This window comes from Ictalurus punctatus, chromosome 1 (genome assembly GCF_001660625.3).
Source record: "Ictalurus punctatus breed USDA103 chromosome 1, Coco_2.0, whole genome shotgun sequence".
NCBI classification, from domain to species: Eukaryota; Metazoa; Chordata; class Actinopteri; order Siluriformes; family Ictaluridae; genus Ictalurus; species Ictalurus punctatus.
The window spans coordinates 30,566,568-30,590,546 of NC_030416.2; the positions used below are offsets into that span (position 1 = coordinate 30,566,568).

The window sequence follows — 23,979 nt, forward strand, 5'->3', positions numbered from 1 at the left end:
GATGAGCTGCCGCGATGATTTACTGTTTCTTTGTGCTTCTTTTTTTTCCCCACCAGAAACACCAGACAACTGTTTGTATCGCTTATAGAACAACTGCAGCGTTCAGGACGTTCTTTAGAGGATCTTTAGAAACCAGAAACGCCAGGCCATGCGTTACAGCTACCGAATTTCACACAAACACCGATACACGGTTGTTAATCCGCTAAAATCGCTGGTTCTTAGTCATTATTCATCTTAAGGCATGTAATTCAGTGAATGTAATAGCAAAGGTGCGGTCCTGAAGGTTTAATAACATTCTTAAACAAAAATGTTTCAGAAGTGACAGCGTTCCTTCTTTTATTTCATAAGATGAATTTGCTAAATATTACTCGACACCGATTTGTTGTTTAGAGAGATACTAACTAAATGTGCATATTCCACCTCTCCATACGAAAAATGGACTAATCTAGCAGAGCAGCCATGTCCAATCCAAACTGATCAAACTGTCAGATGACCATCACCCGACAAAGTATTCACTGAAGTAAAGATCATCCAAGTGGGATAAAATCAACAAAGCACATGGCCATAAAGAGATGAAGCAAGTCACAACAGTCTAACAGGTAGAGGTACGATACGATATCCAGAATCAGTACTGGGCAGATACAAAAAACAAAAACAAAAAAACAACAACAAAAAAAAAATTATATAGAGAGAGAGTTTTTTTTTTTTTTTTTTTTTTTTTAAAGACGTGGATCGAATATCTGACCAAAAAAAACCGCTCTGAACTGGAGTGTGAAAAAAAAGCTTAGTTTTTTTTTTTTTTCTTTCTTTTTGTTTTTTTTTTTACTGGAAATGTTTCCATATAAACATGATTGTATTTTTTTTTATTGGATTGATTTTATTATATTTAATCTTTATCATGTTTTCAATTATGCGATTTGGGTGTGGACGTGTGGAGTTTAACTTAATAAAACAAAGGGGTTTTTTTTTTTTTTTAGCTATATTTATTTTACATGTTTTCATTAGGCTAAGAAACCATTGTACAGGTTAGAAGTTTTTAAAGAAGTATATAAGAGGGGTATGTACACCAGCTGGGGCGCAAGGTTTCAGTATCAATACTGGAAGCAAAAAAAGTGCTATGGTGCTACTTGAAAGGATATTACGATCAAATTCATTATTTCATTAGAAGTTTTTCCCTTATTAATACTTATAACCTTTGCGGCAATTCTATAAAAATCTGTTCATCTATCATCACCTACCATGATTTTACACCAGTTCCGGTGATATTTCTATCAAATCAATGCTTAAAAGCTAGACACTGTCCAGTAAATTACTGTGCGTTTACCAACCAGAATGAATTAATAATTAAAAGGTATAATTAATTTAGTCTGTACTACACACTTACCGAGTTAATGCCTAGAATTTATGAGACAGACAGTAATATAAAGCGTTAGCAAATTCCTCCCTAACCATAATCCTCTGGAAATCGAGTACGGCTGATGCAAGACTATCCCAATACCCTGCGATTTATTCATACTTCAAGCTGTGTTCTTGAATGGCGTAACAGAAAAGCATTCAGAGATCCCAAGCTCAAATCTCCAAATCATGGACAAGTTCATGTATGCTGAAAAGGGCAGATAAGTGCTTTCCTCCGAGCGTGTTACGCTGCCCTGTGATGCAGCATGCACAGCAGTTCGAAAAGATGTGATTGGCTGGCTTTACGTGTCTTGGAGGAAGCACATGTTAGCTGTTGTATGGCTGGGTGGTGGAAGGGAACTGGGCATTAAGGATCTCTCATTTTTCTCTTCTACCCATGGAATAACTGACTCTGGGCTGTTGAATTTTTAGACAGTAACGCACATCCGAGGTGTAACTGAGGTATTACCACCTCAGAGTGTGGATTACTTTCTAATATTTGGGCAGTGGTGGCTTGGCAGTTAAGGTTCTGAGTTAGTGATCAGAAGGTCAGGGGTTCAAGCCCCAGCACTGCCAAGCTGCCACTATTGGGACCTTGAGCAAGGCCCTTAACCTTCTCCGCTCCAGGGGCGCTGTGCCATGGCTGACCCTGCGCTCTGACCCCAACTTCCAGACACGCTGGGGTATGCGAAGAAAAGAATTTCACTGTGCATATGTATATGTGATCAATCAAGACTCGTTATCATTAACGTTAATATTTCAGCGGCCCATCGTCAATTATTCCTTACTTATTCCTGGAAACTCGAATTTGTCTGTTAGATCTGTATGCTGTGGTGGACAGTAGGCTAACACTTCTGTTATTTCAGTTCACACGGCAAAGTGATACGGAACTGTAACGCGGTCGAGACCTGACCGGAACTACTTTAGCCGTGCATTTACTGAAAAATAATCGCACACCCCAGAACGGCCGGTCAGCCAATCAGAACCGAGAATCCGACAGCGCTGTGGGTATGAATATTAATATACATTTCTATATTCGAACTTGTGTTGGTATTGCTAAACTGCTTAATATCGTATATTGTTTATGCGATGCACCACGATGATGCATCCAAGTGTTGTGTGAATTCGGCCTGGTGTATCCATTACTGCTTCTCTATACACACCAGGCTCTATAGTAAATAGTGAATGAGTTCGTGAGGGTTGAGTTACAAACAGAGCTCGTGTTTAGTCTAAGATAATTAGCAATGTGCTGGAGCTGTTCATCCCCTAGCTTTAGACCTTCAGACTCCATCTTTCCTTTTAGCACGGCCCTAGTGAGATGAGTCCCGCGCTGTCAACGTACACCTATAACCTCCATTAATATGGAGTAATCTGAGCCTATTAGCCCATTATTAAAGTCAAGCAGTGACTGGGTGTTGCTCTGCTAAGACTCCTGAATGATTGGCTTAATAGAATTACTCATATGCTGAAGACTTGAGTGTAAAAGAACCTCAGCGGGAGAATGAGTGGAAAGCAGGATTACACCAGCTTGGAAAGAACAATTTTAATGTGAAAAGTATAGGGAGAAGTCTAGTGTGACCACCCCTTTACTGTCCGGGTGGAGTTTTGCATGTTCTCCCCACGTTTCTTGTAGGTCACCTCCCTGGGTTTTTCTTCCAGGTTCTCCGGTTTCCGCACACCGCTCGACAACATGCCCACAGGTGGATTGGCGACTTTTCCCTAGGTGTGAATGAGTGTGTGGATGTGTGAGGGCATGGTGGCGTGTGATGGACTGTGCATCCCATACAGATGCCTCACACCCAGTGTTGCCGAGTTTGCCTCTGACCAGGATAAAGCGCTTACTGAAGATAAAACCGATGAAGGAATCATGAGTTAGTGTCAAGAACAAATACAAATGGAGAACTATATCTCGTCTACGTGAAGGTCTGTGCATGTGTGATAATAACAATAACAAGAAGAAGAAGAGGAAGCATTCAAAGTTCACACACATGCACAGAGGACACCTGGTCTCCTGCGTAGAGACAGCAGAGGGTGAAGACACCAAGTCCCAATCCCCTGACAACTGGGGAACAGAATGTTACTGCTGGCATCCAAGGTCAGAGCAGACAGGCCGATGGTAAAGCACCTGGAAAAACACACTCGAGAGGAGCTGGATGCCTGGATGATCTGAACACTGAAGCTTAAAGTTAATAAACATGCAGGGTTTCTAAAAGGAGACGCAGTGACCGCCATGTTTCACATTACAGCCTCGCTGAGGGGTCAGATGTTTGTCGATCAGGACAATACTGAATTCTCAGTAGAAATGTCTTCCATAGGCCATGGTCCATCACTTCCAACATGTCCAAACGATGCCTGATTTTAACCACGCATGCATAAACATCTCAGCTAATCTCAGGGGTTTTTTTTTTTGAGGTTGTTGTTTTTCCTTCAGTCCAACTTGCAATAAATCTAATTATTTGTCATTTGTATGAACTTCTATTAACTTTTTTCAATCCGGTTTCATTTCAAAACCATAAATAAATTCATAAAACGTAAGCAAAGGGTACAAAAATTTTCATTTCACTGCGTCACTAACCGTGACCTGTCAGAATATAATAATTAAGTTCGTAATAAAGTTAATAGTGTGTAGACCTACTTGACTCTAACTGATGATTAACAGGACGAGACGCCCTGCTGAACCGGTCTTTCATTAGGTTCCCCTCTAATCCTTTCTGTTTAAGCTTTAATCCTGACCTCAGTCTGCTCCAGACTAAAACATTAAAGCAAACCCTTCACCTCTGATGCCATGTGCATCACACCAACAGAATAACCGCGAACTGTAATCAGACTAATCTAATCTAGAGGAAACCCCAGAGTGCGGAGAGCTGTGAGATCGTCTAGACGGCGGCACGTCTTTCTGTAATCCGTACAGATGACTGAGATCTCTGCAGCTCTAATGAGCGCCGAGAAGTTCAGCTGAAGCTGAGAAGATAAACATGTACACCTTACAGTCCAGGGATGACTTTTATAAGCCTATATTCACTTGGAACGGATTTGAACGCTAGGGAGATTTTTAATATGGCTAAAAAGAGAAAACCTTCGGCTTTTATTTACAAAGACAACCTGATAACGTGTATTACGAGAACTTCTCCTCACATTTCCAGGATTACCGGCGTGTCATACTGAAATCTCCTTAAAGGGTGGCGAAACTTCCAACAGTGAGTACACCTGGTTACAAACTGTTACACACTTACTTAAGAGCCTAAACCAGAAAGGATTCAAACCGCAGAGGTGTTCCCAGTGTTTCGCAAGCAAACCTCTCAAGAAACCGGTTCGTCTCAGCTTAGACGTGCTGTAATGACAGGCCGTGACAGCCAGAGGGCTCATGTGGAACAGCTCACGGGTAAAATCCCTTCGACATGACAGCACTGATTAAAAGACACGCATCCAAAAATACCTACTCAGAGTGAAGCATGGAGATTTGTAATGTCTTCACCGAGTCGTCATGTGAATCTGCGCAATCCCTCATGCACCGGTCCAAAACAGAGCTAGTGCAAAAAGTACCTCAGAGGTGCTAGAACGAAGTGAGTGGATATTTGCTTGATCAGTGATATTGGTTAAAAAGTCATTTCAGATATATCGGCTTTAAAGTAATGGATTTTTACCTGAAGTCTCATCATGTGAAAAGTGTGCATTTGAGTAACCGTGTTCGCAACGGTTGCATTTTTTAAAACTAGTCTGATCCAGACGAGAGGTGGACCGATTGATCGGTTTTGCTGATCTATCTATTAAAAACTACCACCGACAAATTTTGTTGTGTTATTTGAAGTGTTTTTGATTCATTTCGGATGGCTCTTTTTTTTTGTGTGTGTTATTTGGAACGTTACTTTTTGGTTCAATTTGGAGGCATCTCTTATTTACTTTGATATTTATTAATAATTAATATATATTTTAAAACGTACAGTACATTTCCATGGTTCAGTCAGGACTGTTTATTTTTGTAATAAAATTCAGCAGTACTTTACTGAGCATTATGTTTGAATAGCGTATCAATTTTTAAAACTATCGGCTGCTCGATAGGTTCGGGACAGGTACGGAACAACTTCGTCATCGGTATGCCAAACTAGGACCCATGACGTTCAAGCTTAACTCTCGTAATGTAACATCCACCAAAAGGATTTGAACAGTGTGTGAGGTCCCTAGTGAGTACTACTTTTCACCAAATCTCTCTGCAGAGCATCAGAAATCAAGCAGCGTTCCAAGCTACAGCGGCCAGCGGTTCATACGGCTGGCCTCATGATTTTCAGTGAGCATGGAGATAAAGAGGACGGATAACTGGAGATAAGTCTGTTTTTGCGATTTTGGAGTGAGACGGCCGAGTGTGAGAAAAGGAGTGTGAAGATGAAGAACAGAACAGATGATGTGGGAGGCGTGTGAGCTGGGCGGTGTAGTCCTCAGAGGAATCTCTCACAGCAGTGCTGCAGGTGTGCGTGTGTCGTAGCAGACATGTTACCATGGCAGCCTGCAAATCAAAGAGCCCACCTCTTCCAAGATGAGAGGATCAGCTCTCCAAATGCATATACGTACACACACACACACACACACACTATGACACCTGTACGAGTTCTTGTCTCTCACCTCCACAGATAATAACACGCAGATATAAAGCCAAGGACATTGAGAGAGAGAGAGAGAGAGAGAGAGAGAGAGAGAGAGAGAGAGACGCAGACAGAGAGAGACGCAGACACAGAGAGAGAGAGAGAGAGAGAGAGAGAGAGAGAGAGACGCAGAAAGCAGGCAGAGAGAGAGAGAGAGACGCAGACAGAGAAAGACAAACACACACAGACAGAGAGAGAGAGACGCAGACAGCAGGCAGAGAGACGCAGACAGAGAGAAAGAGAGAGACGCAGAGAGCAGGCAGAGAGAGAGACAGACAGCGAGAGAGAGAGACGCAGACAGAGAGAGAGAGAGACGACAGAGAGAGAGAGAGAGAGACGCAGACAGAGAGAGAGAGAAGCAGACAGAGAGAGACGCAGACAGAGAGAGAGAGACGTAGACAGCAGAGAGAGAGAGAGACGCAGACAGCGAGAGAGAGACACACACAGACAGAGAGAGACGCAGACAGAGAGAGAGAGACGCAGACAGAGAGAGACGCAGAGAGCAGGCAGAGAGAGAGAGAGAGAGAGAGAGACACAGACAGAGAGAGAGAAGCAGACAGAGACGCAGACAGAGAGAGAGACGCAGACAGAGAGAGAGAGAGACGCAGAGAGCAGGCAGAGAGAGAGAGAGACACAGACAGAGAGAGAGAGAAGCAGACAGAGAGAGACGCAAACAGAGAGAGAGACACACGGAAAGAGAGAGAGACGTGGAAAGAGAGAGAGAGACGCGGACAGAGAGAGAGAGAGAGAGAGAGAGAGAGAGAGAGAGAGAGAGAGAGAGAGAGAGAGAGAGAGACGTGGACAGAGAGAGAGAGAGAGACGCGGACAGAGAGAGAGAAAGAGAGAGAGACGCGGACAGAGAGAGAGAGAGAGAGAGACGCGGACAGAGAGAGAGAGAGAGACGCGGACAGAGAGAGAGACGCGGACAGATGTCCTTTTTATGCCTTTTTAGAGCATACAGACGCCGCTGTGCTCATCAGTACACATCATTTCCACAAGCTGAAATCCACTGCCACAGATCTGTAGGTCCACAGTCGTCTCTCCTTTCTTCTGTGTTCATCTCCGTTGCAGAGACAGCAGCAGGAATCCTCTGAAACAAAACGCACGCTGCTCTCTATGATCATTTATGTCTTCAATGACGTAACCCCCATCTACATCTGCACAGCGCTTCGGCAGCATGGCAGCCCTCACGCATGTAAGATGACAGATAAATCACCATAAGATAAGGCTTTCAAACCGGTAAAAGGAACATTTGTGATATCTCTGGTCTTTTAATCTTGTGAAATATGCATTTGAATAAACAACCACGGTAAAACCATATGGGTTCAAAGCGCCGAGCTGGAGAATCAAAGCTCTGCTAGCACGGCAGCTGATTAGCGACGGAGTAAATAGTTTGCAGTTTGAGCGCACACAACACTTAGCTCGGAGTACGAGTGCATGAATGTGGTGCTAATGATCATGTAAGACACACACACACACACACACACACACGCACGCACAAAAAGCAAAAAAACTAAGACTAGCCACTAGACTGTGATTAAACGGCAATGTTAAAATTCACAACATGTCTTTGTGGTTGCATCATCCTGGTGATTTAACAGCTTCACTGCCACAATAATGAAACTCCTTCAGTATAGCACACTGCCAAGACGGGCGAGTGCTCTTACAAGTGACACATTAGGCGTAATGACCATGTGACACACACCGACTGAAGAAGGAAAAGAAAAAAGAAAAAAAAAAAAAAGGAAGTCATGAGATAACCAATAGTCCACGAGCCACATCCTGTCCTTCCCGAAACATGCTCGAGTGCATCCGGCTTTTTTGGCATGGGATTCACACGTCGCTGTAAACCCTCGCAACTGTACGTCCAGGATCGAGTCTGACCTTCAGGATCGACAAGGTCTAGTTACTGTGAATAAGAAACACACTCACCCTGTCTTTGTCATCAGCAACGTCACATAACACATCATCTAAATCCAGGATGCCTCCATCGCCGTGCTCCAACCGGTGAACCTGGATCCAATAGGCTGGGTCCTACAGAGGGACAGACAGACAGGTTAGTAAAGGTCCGGTGTGTGCATATATTCGAAATGACTGACTAGTCAGTTAGTGTGCTCAACTATTACACTCTTAGGGGGGGAAAAAAAAAAAAAAAAAAAAAAGTTATACAAGAGTTCTTAACTTTTTTTTTTATATTACAGGTTTAACAAGGGTGTTTATTACGAGTGCAACAGAAGCTGTATCTGTTTAGTGCTCAAAATATTTGTAGCTTCATTTGAATTTGAAGCCAAAATGGGTGTGGCCTAAAACAGATGTTTTATTGATTTGTTTGTTTAATTATTTATTTATTTTTTTAAAAAAATTAACAGTATGTCCCTGGACACACTGGGAAACAGAATCCCAGAGGTAGAAATCCCAGCACTATATTTAAATTCTGTCTCTGCCAAAAAAGGTCACTCCAGTTCATTTTCTGTCTCAACTGAGACAGTCTATATGCGGCTGAGCTTTTTTTCTTTAAGGCATTTGGCAGACGCCTTTATCCAGAGTGACTTACAATTATCTCATTTATACAACTGAGCTGTTGAAGGTTAAGGGCCTTGCTCAAGGGCCCAGCGGTGGCTGCTCGGCTGGGATCTGAACGTACAACTTTCCGAGCAGAAATCCAATCTCTACCGCTGAGCCACCACTAACCCCGTGGTTATGATGTGTGCGTGTACCTCTCCGCAGCATTTCCTAATAAATCTGGTTTGTTCTATTCCACAAAATAAACAAACTCTTCACTAGGGCTGGGTGATATGATCGCTATGATATCTATATAGTGATCGATCATTTCGCGATGCTCTTTCCTGAGATATTGTTGGTATAGGGATTTTTGTTTGTTTTTTTTAAACATTTTTAATAATTAAAAATTAAATGGTACTGAATGGAAGTCAGTGATTTGACAATTTTCCTTAAAAACCTCAATCATCTTTGTCTTTTAAAGAAAAGTATCGTCAAAACTCAGTTTAATCATCATTTTTGGTTATTTTACTACCGTTTTGCGGACAGATGTTAGCTAAATTACGCATCGTGTATCGTAGAAATGTCCACGAGTATCGGGATACGAGATTTTTGTCATATCGCCCAGCCCTACTATTCACCCAATTTAAAAAGCAGGACAATCCTGACCAGGAAGTTACTATGTAAATACATCATGCAGCCAGATTTTTTATAACAAGCTTTAAATATGCATTATTACCAATACCAACATGTTATTAGTGCATCCTGAAGCATTCTCTGTCTTTAACTGCCCAATTTGAGTGAGTCTGTAGGCTCAGATTCCTGTTCTCGGATGGCAGGAAGTCTACATTGTGCATGTTTTTCTGATCAAGGAGTGATGATTCGAGTTGCGGAAGCCCTGTCGGCTCCAATCATTTGGACCAGTCTCCTCCGAGCTCTCTCATCATACACACACAACCCCTGCTTACTGGATGCTTTTCTTTTTTTTTTTGCTTTTCCACATTTTGATGTCTGATTGGATAATTGCACAAGTGGATGGGGAGTGTATACGGACAGCTGATGAAGGATTTTGTCCGAAATGCGCCGTTTCTCTGGAAACGTTAGATTTTACTACATCTTATACGAGCGTGCATCGGCTTGAATTAAAGCTCTGTCCGCCATCAATATCAACAGGGGCAACAGGCTGTGCTGCAAACTCTCCTCAGGTTCAGTGGGACATGTTACAGGAGCCGTTACACCGGATCAGATATCACAAGGCCAGTCAACTGTGCGCATGCTTCTGGCTCAGGTTTCTACTCTGTGTATGTGTGTGTGTGTGTGTGAGAGAAGGGAGTGTGGCATGAAAGATAAACTCAGGCTTATCTTGTTAAGGAGGAAGAATGAAATTAGTAAACCTGCAGTGCACAGTAACGCATACACATACATATAAACGTTCCTAAAAATGCACAGAAATATTGTTCCAACTGCGGCTTTGGCGATACTGCCTTTTATGCCAATCTAACCTGAGCTGAACTGCTGGAATTTAGTGCACACGCGGACAAACACCACCGTCTACATCCAACCTGGCACACACACACACACACGCAGCCTGGCAGCACTTCACAGGAGGTGGAGGAGGAGAAGGATGAACATAGGGAAGGCCGTGCTTACAGATGTCTTCTCCTGTGAGCCATTTTCTCTCAATCGGTCTATTAAGCCTCCATTTCTACGTTCCTCGCACTCTCTTTTCCAAAGTCCCGTCGTTAAATACTAATATCCCATCTTTGTCTTTCAGACGTTTCTGGCAGCGCGGATGAAATGGACCAGCATGACGAGGGATAGCCACATTATTCACTTCGATTTACACCAACCATAAACAACCCCTGGTCGAAAATGGGAACGAGAACACACGTATCGCTTTAAAGCGCAGTGTCGACGGGTTCATCCGAGTTTACCAGTGTATCTGGAAGACATTTTCTGGCCACAAACCCCACAACCAGAATCAGCAAATATGGGAACAAATTCTGCAGCAGGAACAAAATCTGCATGCGCCGCTGACCGGCGTACTCCCCGTGATGAAGTGAAGCTGCTCAGACATGCAAAATTACCATCAGACGCCTTCATAATTCACCCATTCAAGCCAACTTCAAATAGGGAGAGGGAAAAAAAAGAAAAAAAAGAATTCGTTGCATAACGTGCTGAAGGATGGCATGGGGGATAATTATTTATTAAGGTCTATGATTTATAGAAAGAAGCCAAGAGTCCCTATGGGTGATTTAAACAGGAATGAGTTCCAGCTGAGAGAGCAGAAAGATCCTTATGGATAAGAGGACTGGTGGGACAAAAAAGAAAAAAAGAAGATTAAGATACAAGGATGGAAAAACAGCAAAAGGTGCAAAAGAAGAAGAAAAAATAAAGAATTACACACACACACACACACACACGTGTTAACCTAACACAATAGTCCAACTTTGCACAAACAGACACACGATCCCACACGCTTCTTGTGCAAATGTTAGCGAAAGAAAGACTGCTCTTGAGATAACATTCCAACATTCCACGCCAGAAGGGTGTCAGAGCACAAACCTCTGAGAAGAATAACGAAAAGATGCGAGAGAGAGAGAGAGAGAGAGAGAGAGAGAGAGAGAGAGAGAGAGAGAGAGAGAGAGAGAGAGAGAGAGAGAGAGAGCTGAAGAGAAACAGAGAGAGAGGCCATCAGAGATGGGGAGAAAAGAGAGAGAGAGAGTTCTAGAGAGACAGGGAGAGAGAGAGAGAGAGACAAAGAGAGAAAAACAGAAATAGAGAGAAAGACGAGGAGAGATCAGCAGAGAGAGCTAAAGAAAGATGGAGAGAAAGAGAGCGCTAGAGAGACAGAACGACAGAGAGCAAGGAGAGAAATGAAGAAACAAGACAGAGGGGAGGAGTTAGAGAGAGAGAGAGAGAGAGAGAGAGAGAGAGAGAGAGAGAGAGAGAGAGAGAGAGAGAGAGAGAGAGAGATGGAGAAATGCAGATAGATCTATAGAGAAGCAAAGAGACAAAGAGGCAGAAAGAGAGAGAGAGGGAGAGACAGACAGACACAGAAAGAGAGCTAGAGATGCAGACAGAGAGAGAGAGAGAGAGAGAGAGAGAGATGTAGACAGCAGACAGAGAGAGACAGAGAGAGAGACGTAGACAGAGAGAGAGAGAGAGAGAGACGCAGACAGGGAGAGAGACAGACAGCAGACAGAGAGAGAGAGAGAGAGAGAGAGAGAGAGAGAGAGAGAGAGAGAGAGAGAGAGACGCAGACAGAGAGAGAGAGATGCAGACAGAGAGAGAGAGATGCAGACAGGGGCGAGGGGGGGGGGGGGGGGGGGGGGGGCTGTGGGGTTTGTTTGAAGATGCAAACACTTACAAATATTATAAAATCCCTTTTTTTTCCCCAAAAAGGCTTCATCATGTATTCCATCCTCAGATCTCTGCCTGGACATCTGACACCACCACATTGTGGGAGGAGAAAGATTATTGTAGATCCAGAATTATGGCATGTTACGGAAGAAAAAGGTAGCAAGTGAAAAACTCCAGTTTTACACAGTGTTAAAATCGGGTGATGCATTTATTCATCACGTTCGTTCTCTCTCTGAGAAATGCAGGAAACCCCCCACCTCCCCCACACACACACACCTCCCTTATAAAAACTCAACTCCGAGCATTCAGAAATACAGAAAACAGCTCTACTGCTTCTTCACTAAACCCTTAAAACTAAGAGGCAGCTAAAGTTTACACAGAGCCAACCAAGCAAGTCCAGTGCACATTACACTGGATTAAAAAACCCTAAATCTTTCAGAATCCAGTTCTCAAACAAACATGAGTAAAGTTACATGTTCTGACACCTGCTGTGATTAGAACGCAGCTCAGTCACCGTGTGCTCTGTGTAAGCAAAGCAGAGCTCGCTAGTCTCAGATCATCTCTGACAAGTTGGAGATCCACAGATATGACTGAGGCTTAGTCAAACAACCAGGACTGAACCGAAGGCTTAGTCATTCTATCACGATGTACGTAGAGACTACCGACACACACACACACACACACACACACACACACACACACACACACACACACACACACACACACACACACACACAAAAAAAAGACCTGCATTGGCACCAAGTCTCCAGTCTGGCGTGACATCTCCCTCAACACTAATGAACATCATAACCATCATTTCACATCTCTCTCATCTGATCTGCTAAGACAATGAGCTTTATTTAAACAATGAAACGAAGAATGCAGGTCTTCACATGACACAGGCAAAGGAAGGGAAACGGACAGAAAAATTTTAAATATGACACATGCCTCGTCTCCACGTTGTCAAATTCTCTTCCTACTCACCTTTTGGTATTCTAATGTGCAGCCAGAGCATGACAGAGCAACATAATGAATGCAGCAGATGGTACAGAGTGAAAGTGATACCACGATGTGCTCTAATATGAAGAAAACTTTCTCAAACACCTACAGCCACTGATTGGATACGGAACGATAACGATGCGCTCATGTCCAACGTTCCCAAACACTTTGTTTAGTTTAGTTTGTTTTTTTTTAATCAGCCATTTATCAGCCAATAGGAAACAATCGATCCAGTGACTCAGTCATATACAAGTTTGAGAAAGATACAGGAGAAGCTAAACATTTTGGATCTTGTATCTTTAAAATGAAGATATACTAGAGATGCACCGATACTAAATTACTCATCCCATACCGATAAGCGATTATTCAGAGTGATATCGGCCGATACCGATAGTTCTGCCTTTTATACCTTCTTTTAAATGAACAATAATTAATACGGTGGTGTCTTAAGACAACATATTTTCGAAAGAGCAAAAATAAGCACCGGCTGAATAAGTGGCTTAAGCCTCGTTTATACCATCACCTGGCCCCTCCCCAGTCGGACGAGACGTTTATACTTGCCGCGCTTGCCGTTGTAATGGTCTTTTAAACGAAATGGGGCGTACTTGGAGTAATCGTCCTATAAACCAACAGGAAGTAGTTAAGAGAAGAAGAAGAAGTCGGAACCACCATAGCAACGCTTACAAGCATGGCATCTCATGTGGAGTTGCTGAACGCTGAGGAGGAATTGTTGTTTGTTGTTGATGTTTGTTTTCAGTAAACTTCACTAAAACCCACAGAGTGAAAAACAGAGCAGAGAATCATAAGAATCATATTAATCCCAGTGAAACCTTGAGATTATCACTCGTCACATTACAACGAAATATATAAACACGAGAGCAGGTATAAAACTAAAGTTGAACAAACTTATTTTTTTCCCTCTAATTTTATTCATTTCATTTAGATTTTTATTAAACATGGATCTTTACTTTCATTAAATAGACTTATTATTTAATGCAGGGCTCATTTTGAAAACGTTAGCAATTACTGGAGACGGCCGCAAAAAGTGGGAGCTTCCCGCAGATGTCATTTCTCACATTTACAAAATCAGGTGATTGTTCACCATCAGTGCAAAAAAGTCTCTATGCATAGAGAAAAGAAAGATATTACAGAATAATCATTCTGTATGGCCGCCCGTCGGTGTAAACGTCTCTATGTGCATCGCTGTCTGACGCTGTAGTGTAGCGACGGTGTTTATTTGTGAAAACACTGATGAATGAAAACATGGTACCCCCCCCCCCCCCCCCCCCCCATAAACACTTTCCGCTTCGGCTTTATTCTTTCAACAGGAAAGTACAAAGCAAATGGAGTTGCTATTTTTAAAAATCTTTCCTCTCTACGGTCCCGCATGGATGGATCATAGAGATGCCTGTACGATTACCTGTTCGGAAAGAGTCGCCTCGTCTCCGGATGCGGAGCCGCACAGAAAGGTAAATAAATAAATAAATAAATAAATAAAGCCGCTCACACTACCAACGCAAAATGAGGTCTAGCACACTCAACGCACTCGACCGCGCTCTCTGCGATGTCGTCATCTTTGCCGCGCGCTACTGCGGACGCGTCGAGTATAAACAAGGCCTTCAGTAGGGCTGGGCGACATGACAAAAATCATATCGTGATACGTGAGGACAAACAATACACAACGCACATCATGATATACAATTTAGTGGCAGTGGCAAAATAAACAAATAAACGGTTACACTGACTTTGACGATACTTTTCTTTTAATACCTACAGACTTTTTTTTTAAATGATGTAAAATCCATGACATCCATTCAGTACCGTTTAATTTGTAATCACTATACCAACGATATCTCAGAAAAGTGTACCACGGTCATCGATCACGATACCGTTATATCGTCCAGCCCTAGCCTTAGATTTCCATTCACTGCAACTGAAACTTGATGACCGTGTTCGTGCAATCCGTTCAGACTCCGTGCAGCGTATAACGAATCTCACAAGGGGGCCGTGTGTGAAGCACGGAGCATTTCTCATTCTGATGTCAGAGTCAGTTCACTCTCTGCAGCCCTGGATGTGTTTCTGAATCCCGTGTTCCCCACTACCCAAAACAAACTTTCTAAATCACTGTTCTAATGTCATTCTCAGCCAGGAAAGGCTGCCTGAATGCTCCGAGTGAGAGAGAGACTTTGTGTTGTTATCTAGTTTTAGAGACCGACACAGGTGGGTGATGTCGGACATGTCTGCGGTATTAGCGACCGGTGTACTGTGTGTATACGGTACACTGTAATGGCGTACCGTAATGTTTCGGTCCACCACTCACTGGCTGAAATGTTAACATACATCAGACCTTAAAGATTCTGAGAAATTTTCCACTCCGTCTCCACTGTACTCAGTGGCATCATATCTTTAAGCCATGAAATAAGTTAGAGGTTGCCAGATTTGATGCGGAAAAATAGGGCACCTTTGGATTACTGGATAGAAAAAGGACAGATCGATGTGGTTTCGTTTTTAACTACATCCATCCCATACATTTTCTGTACCTCTTATCCTACACAGGGTCACGGGGAAGCGTGGAGCCTCTACCAGGGAACACGTAGCACAAGGCAGGCGACATGATGGACAGGGTGCCAACCCACCGCAGGGCATAATCACACATTCACACACTATAGACGATTTAGAGATGCCAATCTGCCTACTTACGCACATCTTTGGACTGGGGGAGGAAACCGGAGTACCTGGAGGAAACCCCCAAAGCACAAGGAGAACATGCAAACTCGGCACACACAGGGAGGAGGCGGGAATCGAACCCCCAACCCCGGAGATGCGAGTGATAGAATCTACACAATCATATTAATGAATTATAAAATAAACCTATATAATGCTCTTACCCTTCAGGCTAAAATCTCTGAGAATGGATGGAATATTAATCAGCATGACTAGGCTAATTAACACTGAACTGTGTAGGCCTAGTTTTATATATATTTTATATATATATATATATATATATATATATATATATATATATATATATATATATATATATATAGATAGATAGATATAGATATATATATATATATATATAAAACACAATGTTAATCAAAGAGCCTAATTATGTTATAACTAATGAAATCATATTCAGGACCACATCCCATCTCACATTTAGATCTGTACTTAAACACTCTTGTGTTTCATGGGCGAACTTGAGTCTCCGTAACCCAGGCAACCATGATGTTGAAGTGCAATCTCACGTAGAGCATGCCCATCAGTCCGTGCCCCAGAACAGTGATTCTTATCTTCTCCACTATGTTAAGTGCTCTGTGTCATACTTCAACATGCTAGATATCCAAACCGTTAGAGGTGTGGTCTTTTCTCAGGAACACTACCATCAAGAGCAGAAGACCCGCCTTCTTCTTCACTTTGGCTCTAAGGCCTCTCTCTACTCACTATCTTTTTGTAACTTGCTACTACTGCTGTTGTTGTTGCTCAGATGTGATTAACTCCAGCGCGTAGCCGGATTGGCTGTTGTGATGGCTTCGCGCCAACCTTACGTGCTGTGTAAACGGGCTGTGACCGTCAGCTATTTCGGGAAGTTAGAAGAGAGAACCAAAAGGAAAGTGTAATGAATCGGAATACCCTCAAGCTAATCGTCGTTCTCAGGAAAAATTTATTGCAATACAGACAGAGATTGTTTTATCGCCCGGCACCACGGTACACCATACTGCAACACTACCCCAATAAAATCACCTTCGGCCATAGACACAGCTTGCACTTCACTACAGTACGCAGGTGAATTCATAGATCCATCAGCTTTTATTTAAACCTATTATTAGCCTACTTATTTTGTCTGATTAACAAAAATAAATTCTTCCCCTTCCTGCTTCGAGTTACTGAGGAACTCCATCACGGTTTTTGAATAAGAAACCTGTTAAACACATTTTCAGGTGTTTTCTAACTAACTAACTAACTAACTAACTAACAGGGAGCGAAGCTGACTCTAGCAGACGTATAGAGCGTTGCATCTTTTAATTACTCAAACAATATGGATTCTCCTCGAGTGCATGGTTCTCAGGCTTTTTGCGGAAATTATTTTTATCATTTCATTTGGTTATACTATTAATTCTATTCAAATAATCACCACAATATGAAGCAAATCTGTGTAAACATTGGTAGAATTCTCAAATCTGATTGGTCAGACGGTGTGCATTGTTGCTGTATAACCGCACGCCTCGGACAGTAGTCCATGAACTATGAGTTTATTTTAACGTGCTTCTTGTTCAATGCTTCTACAGTAACGGCTCATACACCAGGACTCTGGCAGTCATGGTGCTGTGCAAAGATCGTTAGCAAGGAAAAGAGATAGAATGAAGAGAAAGCAGATAAGAGAATGAGATGCATCATTGTTAAAACTCTCACGGTAACGAGACCTACAGGACTGTGCAAAGGTTTTAGGCACATGCAAAGAACTGCTGTAGCGCAAAGATGCCTTCGAAATAATGAAATGAAATGTTTCTACATTTTAAAAAAAGAATAACGTACAGAGCAGTAAACAGTAGTAAATGAAACCAAGTCAATATTTGGTGTGACAAATTTTTTTTTTTCAATTAAAACAAAATAATAGTAGTCCCCAGTACAATTTGTGCTGTTTTATAAGGAAATTAGCTGGTAAGTTTTACTGAGTATCTTGCAGAAAGGATGGACAGAAACAGAGGATGAACACAGACACACACAGATAGTCACAGACACACAGACAAACAAAACACACAAACATGCACATGCAGAGACATAGGCACATGCACGCACACACACAGGCAGACAGTCAAAGACAGACAGACAGAAGCACACACACACACACACACACACACACACACAGACAGTCACAGTCAAACATACACACACACAAACAAACAAAAGTCACACACACACAGTCAGAGAGAGAGACATACACACACAGACAGACAGTCACAGACAGACAGAGACCTACACACACAGACAGAATCACAGTCACAGACAGCAACATACACACAGACACGCACGCACACACAGACAGAGAGAGAGACATACACACACAGACAGACAGTCACACACAGACAGAGACCTACACACACAGACAGACAGTCACACACAGACAGAGACCTACACACACAGACAGACAGTCACACACAGACAGAGACCTACACACACAGACAGACAGAGACATACACACACAGACAGACAGTCACAGACAGACAGAGACCTACACACACAGACAGAATCACAGTCACAGACAGCAACATACACACAGACACGCACGCACACACAGACAGAGAGAGAGACATACACACACAGACAGACAGTCACAGACAGACAGAGACCTACACACACAGACAGACAGAGACATACACACAGACAGAATCACAGTCACAGACAGACAGCAACATACACACAGACACGCACGCGCACACACAGACAGAGAGAGAGACATACACACACAGACAGACAGTCACACACAGACAGAGACCTACACACACAGACAGACAGTCACACACAGACAGAGACCTACACACACAGACAGACAGTCACACACAGACAGAGACCTACACACACAGACAGACAGAGACATACACACAGACAGAATCACAGTCACAGACAGACAGCAACATACACACAGACACACACGCACACACAGACAGTAATAGACAGACACAGACATATACACACACACATACACAGACAGAAACACAGACACGCACACAGACAGACAAAGACACACACACAAACAGACAGTCACAGACAGACACACACACAGAAACAGACACATGGTCTGCAGAGACTGAGACCTGTTTTGTTCCACACAGGCTTTGCCAGCAGCCTCAGTCCCTGAGGCACATTGAGCATGCTGAGACTCGCCCACAGTTTATATCGAGTCAGAGATGTCGCCATCGCTCCCTGCCCGCTTCATACAGCCTCGAACTTGCCAATACAGATTTACAAAATGTGTTCATTTCTGCAAAAGGAGATGTAAAGATCCACGCAGTCACTATAACCTCATTCATTTGCCATTAACGGGATGCGAGATAATGAAGAGTCCTACTTCTGAAGCACTTTATTTTTAGGTGAAGAGTTGATCTGATTTGAAGCACAAATGATGCATCAAATCACATCTGATCATCTTAAATCCTTTCCACACACAGTTTGCTCTCACAATCAGACTCCAAGGCTAAAAAGAAATGCAAATGAAAGGTTATGCAGCACTGAAATCGTCACATGGAGCTGACACACCGATGCTGCATGCATGATTTATCAGCATGGTTCATAATTTAAGGTGTGAGGACTCGCATTGTTTCTTGATGTTTGGTCAGGTGACTACTATTTCGTTGTTTTAATAGTTTGATGACTGTTATAGTTAGAGCTATACACCAATCAGCCATAACATTAAAAACCACCAGCCTAATATTGTATAGGTCCCCTTGTGCCGCCAAAACAACTTTGACCCGTCGAGGCATGGACTCCACAAGACCTCTGAAGGTGTGCTGTGGAATCTGGCACCAAGACAAGCAGCAGATCCTTAAAGTCCTGTAAGTTGGCCTCCATGAATCGGATTTGTTTGTCCAGCACATCCCACAGACGCTCGATCGGATTGAGATCTGGGGAATTTAGAGGCCGAGTCAACACCTTGAACTCTTTGACATGTTCCTCAAACTATTCCTGAACAGTTTTTGCAGCGCGGCAGGGCACATTATCCTGCTGAAAGAGCCCACTGCCATGAAATGTGTACTTGGTCTGCAACAATGTTTTGGTAGGTGTCAAGGTTTCCCAGCAGAACACTGCCCAGAGCGTCACACGGCCTCCCTTCTTCCCATAGTGCATCCTGGGGCCATCTCTTCCCCAGTCATCTAGCCATCACAATTTGGCCCTTGCCAAAGTCACTCCGATCCTTACGCTTGCCCATTTTTCCTGCTTCCAACACATCAACTTACAGAACTGATTGTTCACTTGCTGCCAAATATATCCCACTCCTTGACAGGTGCCATTATAACGAGACAATTAAACGTTATTCACGTCACCCGTCAGTGGTTTTAATGTTATGGCTGATTGGTATAGTTATTAGCCTGACTGACTGGCATAAATAATGGTCAAGTAAACAAAATGTTTGGCCATTTTACCACACTGTAACTGGTCTGAATTCCCCAAGGGTGAATTTCAGAAACGAAAAAGCTCTAATGGACTAAACGGATGCATATTTACCCTATTTAAGCATTTATATCCGACAGATCCTTCTTTTATCTCTGCTGCAATCATAAGATGTATTTATTTGCTTAATTGTACCCTGAAATGCTTGCCACTCCCTGATTAACCTGACAGGAATGGTGAAACTGCGATTCAATTCAATAACCTGTTCACAAAAAGTTTTTTGAGACAAAAGTGAGAGAAAAAAAAAAAAAAAAGAGTGAGATGAGCTCATGTCTCACTATAATTGTTGGCTCTCTCATGATTCATGACTAGGGCTGATACAGCGTCACAGTTTCACCGTTAGTCACGGTGTATCGGATAGTGACCACACTGTTGACAGTTTCTGATTTCACGTTAAAATGCACGTGTCTATTAGCGTGTGCACATTCATTTTTTACCTGATCAACTTCCTTACTCCAGTGGGTCTCCTCCAGTTTCTGTGTCTGGCTGCAACTCCCCAAAAAATTGTGTGCGAGTGCGAGTGTGTACTTTATACAAAAAGATCCCTAACGAGAGGATATATATTTCACCATTATATTTATAGAGTAGATTAACAGACCATGAAAACTCCAAATGGTAACAAACCTATTGATGATTAATAATACTGTAACCCACAATGGAGTCTGGGTATTTCTTTCTGTCTTTCTCACTCTGCTGAACACACACTGACTTTCACGGTCAGGTTGTTTTTCGTACAAACTGACAGACTAGGCCTGAACAAAAGCCCCGACTGTTCACACAGCTGATATGCTAAGAGCCACACTGCCAGACTAGAAAGTGTGTGCTATTCAAACTAAAGTAATATTTGTCAAATAACTACATTCAAGAGAACTTGACAGATAAGTGTGTGTGTGTGTGTGTGTGTGTGTGTGTGTGTGTGTGTGTGTGTGTGTGTGTGTGTGTGTGTGTGTGTGTGTGTGTGCGTGCGCGCGTTTGGTTGAAACTGAATAACTGACGATAAACACCACGGGTTCATTAACTACACGTACGAATGACGGATCCTGAAGCTGCATCATGGCACAATGTTTTCCCATGAACGCTGCTGATTAACATTTCTGTCGCCATGGAAATGGTCAGGAATACAAAAGGATATTGTCCAAGCCCATTTTTACAGAGATTGCAACAAAATTAGGCATGAAGCCATCAACGACTACTAAAACTCGACCTTCACATTAGTAAAATACCAATACCAATGGCTACCAACTCCCAAGCAGGACTCGTAATCTCTCAGTCTTTTGTTGGCGTTTGATGTTTGTGTCTCCTGATTGTGTGTTTGCTTGCAATCGAGGAAGCAGTAGAAAAAACTCGTCCCAGCGAAAATCCAAAAGTCCTCCTCGGGTTTTTGTTTTGGAAAATAAACCAACCGACATCACTCGCTGTGGTATTTGTGCCTCTTTCGTTGCCAATATTGCTGCTTCGATTATTTCTTCAGTTTGACAAGGTTGCCATGCCTGCTTTAATACTACATTTTATATATAGATAGATATATAGATAGATAGATAGATAGATAGATAAATAAATAGAGAGATGGAGATTATATATATATATATATCATATATATATAGTTATATAGATAGATATATGTATACATAGATATATAAATATAAATATTATATTATAAGAAGGACAGACAGACAGACAGGTATATAGATAGATAAATAGATAGATGAGCAATAACTAACGATTATTTGTTATATAACCATTAGTTTGCTATACACTGTGCAAATCATTTTTTTTAAATATTAACATCATATTTGGAAAAAAAAAAAAAAAACAACCTGACTGTCCATAAGCTTTAAAGCAGAATTTTAATCACTATATTAAAAATAAGAAAAAGAAAAGCACAGATTAAGTGTTAACTGGTAAGAGGTTGAATGTTGTGCAGTAACGCACACATTCACTCATTTAAACACAGTAACATGTTGCTTTATTCTGTAAATGTACGACACTTCTTACATTTCTATACAAGTACATGTTATAACCCCATCACAGTTACCGCTCTCATAAACACACAATTACTTTTGTTTATAAATATATCCCTAAACACAGCAGTAAACATCATATTTGATCAAAATGAATATTTACGTCGGAGTTATTGCACTTCCTTTCTATCGCACGTTGGTGGGTGGGAACTTGTAGGAAAGGGGGGAAATCCATTTGTAGGACTGATGCAGTCCCCAAAACCGGAACTGCAACGCTAGTGCAAATCAGTGACAACAATCAGACCCGACCTTTGAGCCTCACCTGCAGCAAACACCCTGGTGCAAAAGCGATGAAAGATAAAGCACGTAGCGTGAAAAGTGTGCGCCAATCTAGACCGAGGATTAAAGGTGGGGCAAGGCCGAAAGCAACGCAAACCTGTTATTATTTTAAAAACATACAGTTTTCCAAATCAGTGCATGAGCTTGATCATATCACGTTACACTTTCTGTGCGAGGGAAACAGCACTCCGCTTCAGCACAGAGGAACCAGAGAGAAACTGGAAGCATGCATGACCTGAGATCGCTCAACCACATACAAACACACATCGTTCCGTTTCCAACACTGATTCATCTGAAACGCTGTGTGCTCGCCCTGCGTTTGGACCGAATCGACACATTTCGCAATCGGTGATGTCATGTTCTGATGATGAGGGTCACTCTCTGAACTTTACATCCACGCTGTGCCAAAGGGGGAAAAAAAAAAAAAGTCAGCTCAACCGATACAGAGAAAAACGGTAACTCTCCTAACGCAAATAAAGCACAAAGCTCTCTCACACACACAAAAATTATGCCAGGAACAACAACTCTAACAGCTGTACTGACGAAATCACGACAATATATAATTAAGTTAATTACGATATTAGAGATGAGTTTTAGCTGTGTGTGTGTGTGTGTGTGTGTGGTCTGATAACACTGTGCTCACTGTCTCTCTCTCTCTCTCTCTCTCTCACACACAAGCACACAATACATACTACAGAAAGAAAAGCAGAGGGAGAGAGAGAGAGAGAGAGAGAGAGAGAGAGAGAGAGAGAGAGAGAGAGAGACACATGGGGATAGGAGCGATGGTATAAATGGACAAAATAAATAAATGTGTAAGGACATTAAAAGCAACATATATCTTTAAAAAGGTTACTCAAGGGTTAGCTTCGATTCCTGAGCTTCTAAAAGGGTTGTTTTACTTTTAAAAGTCCTCATGAAATCAAAATTGAAGCTTTGTGACTTTTAGTATGAATATGCTAGACTTACTGTTATCGATAAGCTAGTGTGCTCCAAAACAATGACAAAATTCACATTTAGAAGACACATGCATTCAAAAGGTACAGTCTCTCACCGCCACCAAAACGGATCAACAATTTTGATGAAATCATTCTGCACTTCAGCTTCTCATCAGATTTTCTGTTCAATCAAATGCTCTCTAGAATCTGGAGTGTCCCACCCCCAACATGATAAAAATCCACGGTACTAACGGTCAACTGACCTTCCCTCCTGCCCGGTATAGATAAATGGGTATATTATGGATATTAGTGATTTCTTTGGCCGGTGCTAACTGCATTTATTTATTTTTTTAAAGCCTGACCTGATTTTCTTCAGTTTAATATAATTTACAACTTACGACAACAAACTTAATGACCACTTTAACTGTCCAAAGCAAATATAACTGCCAAAAAAAAAAAACTTTTCAAACTCAAAATAAAATGCAACAGGTTACAGAATCTCATCTCATCTTTTTCTACTTTTCCAAATTCAAACGGAGTTTATAAACCTGATCTGCCGATCAACTGCTTCTGATCACTGGCTGATCCGTCGGCACCCTTAGTACAAATTCAATAGTTACTGATGTGATTTGTATGTTGATTGCTATTAGAACATGAGTTGAAATGATAAAGAAAGCATTC

General features: G+C 42.1%; 1 protein-coding gene across 4 annotated transcripts in view; it reads right to left on the bottom strand.

The window, feature by feature from the left end:
- Positions 1-23,979, bottom strand: part of pard3aa (par-3 family cell polarity regulator alpha, a) — a 433,956-nt gene that overhangs the window by 359,232 nt on the left and 50,745 nt on the right. For all 4 annotated transcript variants that reach the window (XM_047158283.2, XM_017479944.3, XM_047158282.2 and 1 more), the window contains exon 2: positions 7,965-8,066. In XM_047158283.2, coding sequence (XP_047014239.1) covers positions 7,965-8,066 — 102 coding nt within the window. The remainder of the gene's footprint in view (positions 1-7,964; positions 8,067-23,979) is intronic.